This window comes from Lepidochelys kempii, chromosome 1 (assembly GCF_965140285.1).
Source record: "Lepidochelys kempii isolate rLepKem1 chromosome 1, rLepKem1.hap1, whole genome shotgun sequence".
Classification (NCBI taxonomy): Eukaryota; Metazoa; Chordata; order Testudines; family Cheloniidae; genus Lepidochelys; species Lepidochelys kempii.
This window is the reverse complement of record NC_136380.1, coordinates 298,234,559-298,241,726: the sequence shown is the minus strand read 5'-3', so window position 1 is coordinate 298,241,726 and position 7,168 is coordinate 298,234,559. Positions and strand designations below refer to the sequence as shown.

Sequence of the window (7,168 nt, the reverse complement as noted above, 5' to 3'; positions counted from 1 at the left end):
GGGATGCACCGTTAATTTGGGAGAACGCCACAACCACAATTCAAAAGCATGTGACCATAGGCAAACACCCACCCCACAGTTTTGTTGGGCAGTATCCTTTGCCTCACTGCCTCACGTTGCAGTGTGAAAGTCTGACAAACAAATATCCCTTACCATGCCACTCCTTTCTCCCTCTGATGCACCCCCTCTCCCTTGGGGGGGGGGTGTGCCCTGAGAAATGCTCCTGCCTCTGCAATGCTGCTCCTGCCTCTGCAACTGGCTGCTGTCCTGCTACTGCCGCTCTCCCACAGCTCTCTGCACTATCACATTCTGATGTTCCACCATCTCACCCAACGTTTAGTGCTTTCAGCCAATAGCAGGGAACCTCACTGCCAGTGCAGTTTTTATGTTGTCTTTTGCTGCAACACTAAGATCTAAGCCCTGGTCTACATTAGGAGTTGAGGTCGAATTTAGCAGCTTTAAATCGATGTAAACCTGCACCCGTCCACACGATGAAGCCCTCCTTTTCGACTTAAAGGGCTCTTAAAATTGATTTCCTTACTCCACCCCCGACAAGGGGATTAGCGCTTAAATCAGCCTTGCCAGGTCAAATTTGGGGTACTGTGGATGCAATTAAATGGTATTGGCCTCCGGGAGCTACCCCAGAGTGTTCTATTGTGACCGCTCTGGACAGCACTCTCAACTCAGATGCACTAGACAGGAAAAGGCCAGCAAACTTTTGAATTTCAATTTCCTGTTTGCATGGTCACCTACAGCTTGCCACGCTGGCCAGAGCTCATCAGAGGAGGTGACCATGCAGAGCTCATCAGCAGAGGTGACCATGATGGAGTCCCAGAATCGCAAAAGAGCTCCAGCATGGGTCGAACGGGAGGTTCGGGATCTGATCGCTGTATGGGGAGAGGAATCCATGCTATCAGAACTCCGTTCCAGTTTTTGAAATGCCAAAACATTTGTCAAAATCTCCCAGGGCATGAAGGACAGAGGCCATAACAGGGACCCGAAGCAATGCCGCATGAAACTTAAGGAGCTGAGGGAAGCCTACCAGAAAACCAGAGAGGCAAACGGCCGCTCCAGGTCAGAGCCCCAAACATGCCGCTTCTATGATGAGCTGCATGGCATTTTAGGGGGTTCAGCCACCACTACCCCAGCCATGTTGTTTGACTCCTTCAATGGAGATGGAGGAAACACAGAAGCAGGTTTTGGGGATGAGGAAGATGATGATGGTGAAGTTGTAGATAGCTCACAGCAAGGAAGCAGAGAAACCAGTTTTCCCGACAGCCAGGAACTGTTTCTCACCCTGGACGTGGAGCCAGTACCCCCCAAACCCACCCAAGGCTGCTTCCTGGACCCGCCAGGTGGAGAAGAAACCTCTGGTGAGTGTACCTTTTAAAATACTATACATGGTTTAAAAGCAAGCACGTTTAATGATTAATTTGCCCTGGCATTTGCCGCTCTCCTGGATGTACTCCCAAAGCCTTTGCAAAAGGTTTCTGGGGAGGGCAGCCTTATTCCGTCCACCATGGTAGGACACTTTACCACACCAGGCCAGTAGCATGTACTCAGAAATCATTGTAGAACAAAGCATTTCAGTGTATGTTTGCTGGCATTCAAACAACATCCGTTCTTTATCTCTCTTTGTTATCCTCAGGAGAGTGATATCATTCATGGTCACCTGGTTGAAATAGGGTGCTTTTCTTAAGGGGACATTCAGAGGTGCCCTTTCCTGCTGGGCTGTTTGCCTGTGGCTGAACAGAAATGTTCCCCGCTGTTAGCCACGGGAAGAGGTGAGGGGCTAGCCACATGGTGGGGGGAGGCAAAATGCGACCTTGGAACGAAAGTACATGTGCTGTGTATGTAATGTTAACAGCAAGGTTTACCGTGAAAGATTGTAGCCATTGTTCTAGAAAATGTGTCTTTTTAAATACCACTGTCTCTTTTTTTTTCTCCACCAGCTGCATGTGTTTCAAGGATCACAGGATCTTCTCCTTCCCAGAGGCTAGTGAACATTGGAAGGCGAAAAAAACACACTCGTAATGAAATGTTCTCTGAGCTCATGCTCTCCTCCCACACTGACAGAGCACAGACGAATGCATGGAGGCAGACAATGTCAGAGTTCAGGAAAGCATAAAATGACCGGGAGAAGAGGTGGCGGGCTAAAGAGAGTAAGTGGCGGGCTGAAGAGAGGGCTGAATCTGAAAGGTGGTGGCAGCGTGATGAGAGGAGGCAGGATTCAATGCTGAGGCTGCTGGAGGATCAAACTAATGCGCTCCAGCGTATGGTTGAGCTGCAGGAAAGGCAGCAGGAGCACAGACCACCGCTACAGCCCCTGTGTAACCAACCGCCCTCCTCCCCAAGTTCCATAGCCTCCTCATCCAGACGCCCAAGAATGCGGTGGGCGGGCCTCCGGTCACCCGGCCACCCCACCCCAGAGGATTGCCCAAGCAACAGAAGGCTGGCATTCAATAAGTTTTAAAGTTTTAAACTTTTAAAGTGCTATGTGGCCTTGTCCTTCCCTCCTCCAGCACCCCTCCTGGGCTATCTTGGTAGTTATCCCCCTATTTGTGTGATGAATGAATAAAGAATGCATGAATGTGAAGCAACAATGACTTTATTGCCTCTGCAAGTGGTGATCGAAGGGAGGAGGGGAGGGTGGTTAGCTTACAGGGAAGTAGAGTGAACCAAGGGGCGGGGGGTTTAATCAAGGAGAAACAAACAGAACTTTCACACCATAGCCTGTCCAGTCATGAAGCTGGTTTTCAAAGCTTCTCTGATGCGCACCGCACCCTCCTGTGCTCTTCTAACTGCCATGGTGTCTAGCTGTGCATAACCAGCAGCCAGGCGATTTGCCTCAACCTCCCACCCTGCCATAGACATCTCTCCCTTACTCTCACAGATATTGTGGAGCGCACAGCAAGCAGTAATAACAGTGGGAATATTGGTTTTGCTGAGGTCTAACCGAGTCAGTAAACTGCGCCAGCGTGCTTTTAAATGTCCAAATGCACATTCTATCACCATTCTGCACTTGCTCAGCCTGTAGTTGAACAGCTCCTGACTACTGTCCAGGCTGCCTGTGTATGGCTTCATGAGCCATGGCATTAAGGGGTAGGCTGGGTCCCCAAGGATAACTATAGGTATTTCAACATCCCCAACAGTTATTTTCTGGTCTGGGAATAAAGTCCCTTCCTGCAGCTTTTGAAACAGACCAGAGTTCCTGAAGATGCGAGCGTCATGTACCTTTCCCGGCCATCCCACGTTGATGTTGTGAAACGTCCCTTGTGATCCACCAGTGCTTGCAGCCCTATTGAAAAGTACCCCTTGCGGTTTACGTACTCGCCGGCTTGGTGCTCCGGTGCCAAGACAGGGATATGGGTTCCGTCTATGGCCCCACCACAGTCAGGGAATCCCATTGCAGCAAAGCCATCCACTATGACCTGCACATTTCCCAGGGTCACTACCCTTGATATCAGCAGATCTTTGATTGCGTTGGCTACTTGCATCACAGCAGCCCCCACAGTAGATTTGCCCAAATTGATTCCCGACTGACCGGTAGCTATCTGGCGTTACAAGTTTCCACAGGGCTATTGCCACTCACTTCTCAACTGTGAGGGCTGCTCTCATCTTGGTATTCTTGTGCCTCAGGGCAGGGGAAAGCAAGTCACTAAGTTTCATGAAAGTGCCCTTACGCATGCAAAAGTTTCGCAACCACTGGGAATCGTCCCAGACCTGCAACACTATGCGGTCCCACCAGTCTGTGCTTGTTTCCCAAGCCCAGAATCGGCATTCCACCACATGAACCTGCCCTATTAGCACCATGATGCCCACATTGCCAGGGCCCGTGCTTTGAGAGAAGTCTGTGTCCACGTCCTCATCACTCACGTCACTGCACTGACGTCGCCTACTCACCCGGTATCGCTTTGCCAAGTTCTGGTGCTGCATATAGTACTGGATAATGTGCGTGGTGTTTAATGTGCTCCTAATAGCCAAAGTGATCTGAGCGGGCTCCATGCTTGCCGTGGTATGTCTGCACAGAAAAAAGGTGTGGAACAATTGTCTGCCATTGCCCTGACGGAGGGAGGGGCGACTGATGACATGGCTTACAGGGTTGGCTTACAGGGAATTAAAATCAACAAAGGGGGTGGCTTTGCGAGAAACTGAATGGCCCCCTCAAGGATAGAACTCAAAACCTCAAGGACAGAACTCAAAACTGGGTTTAGCAGGCTGTTGATTTCACAGAGGGAGGGAGGGAGGGAGGAGAAAATGAATACAAAACAAATCTGGTCTATTTCTTGTTTTGAGCCACTGCATCTATCTTTATACATCTTGCTGGCAGCAGACTGTACAGTACGACCGCTAGCCGCTAGCATCATCTCCTGGGTGCTCGGCAGAAGATGGTGCAGTATGACAACTAGCCATCATCTTCTGCTAGCTGCAGGTTAAAAGACAGTGCACTGCCGGTAAGACTCAATCGCCACGAGACGAAACAAGGGAAATGACCTGGCTGAGTCACTCCCATGTTTGCCCAGGCGCCCGGTTAAAAGAGCACCCAGGACTATGTCGACGACGGCTACCAGTCATACTGCACTGTCTGCTGCCAAAAGGCAATGAACTGCTGCTGTGTAGCAATGCAGTACCACGTCTGCCAGCGCCCAGGAGACATACGGTGACGGTTAGCTGAGCGGGCTCCATGCTTGCCGTGGTATGGCGTCTGCACAGGTAACTCAAGAAAAAAGGCACAAAATGATTGTCTGCCCTTGCTTTCATGGAGGGAGGGAGGGAACGGGGGCCTGACGATATGTACCCAGAACCACCCGCGACAATGTTTTAGCCCCATCAGGCACTGGGATTTCTACCCAGAATTCAAATGGGCGGCGGAGACTGCGGGAACTGTGGGACACTCCAGAAGTCGACGGTTGCCTCGGTACTGTGGACACACTCCGCCGACTACATGCACTTAGAGCATTTGTGTGGGGGGACACACACAATCGACTGTATAAAAATGCTTTCTACAAAACCAACTTCTATAAATTCGACCTAATTTCGTAGTGTAGACATACCCTAAGGCTCAGTCCCTAGACCTGCTCAACAGTGATATCAGGTCAGGGAATCACCAACCAGAAACAAGAACTCTCAGTTGAGTCTAATCAGCTCTGTCTTTAAATGCTAGAGAGGGGCAGGTCAAATGGTGTCTAAGGTCTTGTCTACGTGCAAGTTTCTGCACAGTAAAGCAGCTTTCTGCGCTGTAACTCCCGAGGTGTACACAACTGCGCAGTTGTAGTGCTCTACAAAAAACCACCCCGATGAGAGCGGTACAGCTTTGCGCACTAGGGCTACAGCATCGCAGTGCCAGTGTAGACACCCTGGTCGATTACAGTGCTGCGATTGGCCTCCGGGAGGTGTCCCACAATGCCTGTTCTCACCTCTCTGGCCATCAGTTTGAACTCTACTCCCTGCCCTCAGGTGACCAACCGTCATCCCCACCCCATACAGTCCTTTGCAAATTTGAAAGTCCCCTTCCTGTTTGCTCAGTGATGGGTGCAGTGGTCTCAGCGCATCTTTCCAGGTGGCCATGCCTGCTCCATGCACTAGGCAATCCCCTGCTTGAAGCAGTACCGAGCTGCTGGACCTCATCGGTATTTGGGGAGAGGAGGCTGTCCAGTCCTAGCTACGCTCCAGCCGTAGGAATTATGATACCTACTGACAGATTTCACGATGCATGATAGAAAGGGGCTGTGACCAGGACACACTGCAGTGTAGGGTAAAAGTGAAGAAGCTGCGGAACGCCTACCACAAGGCGCGGGAGGCAAACCACTGCTCTGATGCTGTGCCCACAAGCTGCCGATTCTACAAAGAGCTGGACGCAATACTCGGTGGCGTGGGGTCGCCTGCACTGCGAAGGCCCCTGTGGATACTTTGTTGGCTTGCGTGCCAGTTGAGAGTGGACTGAGCCGGGAGGAGGAAATCTTGGACGAAGAGGGGGAGAGGGACCCAGAGGCAGAGGATGACTCGGAGGCCAGAGATGCATGCAGTCAGGAGCTCTTTTCTATCCCGGAGGAGCCTAGCCAGTCACAGCAGGTGGATCTTGGCGAAGCACAAACAGGAGAGGAGGCCCCTGGTAAGTAGATCTGACTTTGGGAATTGCTGAAGCGAGTTGTTGGCGGCAGGAGGATAGCAGAAAGCAGGCTTGTCTCCCACCACACGCCTAGTCTGAGCAGCGGAAAAGGCTGTTGATAGACTACTTCACTTCACGGGAATCTCCCTCAGAGATCTCCTGGAAACGCTCGTGGAGATACTGGGCAATCCACTGCCGCAGGTTCCTTGGCAGAGGTGCTTTGTTTTTTGCCCCATTAATGGTAACTTTCCCATGCCACTTTGCCATCATAGGGGTGGGGGGAAGGGAACCATTGCTGCACACAGGCGAGCCGCATAGGGGCCAGGGCGAAAGCCGCAGGCTTGTAGAAGACCCTCCCTTGATTCCCTGTTCACCCTTAGCAGCGAGATATCTTCCATAAAGGTCACCGCCTGTGAAAAGTGTGGGGACAGGAATGATTATCAGGCCCCCCTACAGTGCTAGCTCTCCCCAAGACCCACATGCCCAGTGTACAGCAGGGTTCAGGAAGGGTGATTTACCCTGTCCCAGCAGCTACTCACCATTTTGGGAGTCTTGTGGCTCATGTATGCTTGCCTGGGGTCAGCCAGTTAGTGACAGGTGTGTGAGTACTGGCTATGTTTTAAAGCATTGAATCAGTGTTGTCTGTGTTGCAAACAATACTGCTTCTGTAAAACGTAGCATTTACACTTCACAGAGATGACCTTGGGATCCCAGCCTCCCTCATTGTTATTGGCAGCAGAACGGCTGCGCAGAATTAGAAAGCAGCCAAGAAGAACCGAGGAAGACTTTCTGCGTGAGGTCATGTGCACTCTGCCGCCAAGAAACAGGAATTGAAGGAATGGCGGGACAGTGAGAAGAGGGACCAAAAGGAGAACGTGGCACACCAGAAAGAAGCCACAGAGCGGCTCTTAAACATTATGGAGCGCCAAGTGGACACACTCCAGGCAACACTAGCTCTTCAAACCGAGCAGCTTTGTGCCTTCCCTCCCCTGCAGCTGCTGTCGCAAAACTCTTTCCCATGCACCCCCCACACCCTGCCAACACACTGTCATCAACCTC

The 7,168-nt window shown here is 51.3% G+C and overlaps 1 protein-coding gene across 1 annotated transcript; it reads left to right on the top strand.

Annotated features, from left to right (window-relative positions):
- The first annotated feature begins 805 nt into the window (after positions 1–805).
- On the top strand, positions 806–2,564 carry LOC144930219 (uncharacterized). The gene is made up of 2 exons (XM_078851658.1): positions 806–1,373; positions 1,953–2,564. The coding sequence occupies exons 1-2, from the start codon at positions 971–973 to the stop codon at positions 2,126–2,128; spliced, it is 579 nt and encodes a 192-aa protein (XP_078707784.1). The 5' UTR covers positions 806–970; the 3' UTR covers positions 2,129–2,564.
- Positions 2,565–7,168: the final 4,604 nt, after the last annotated feature.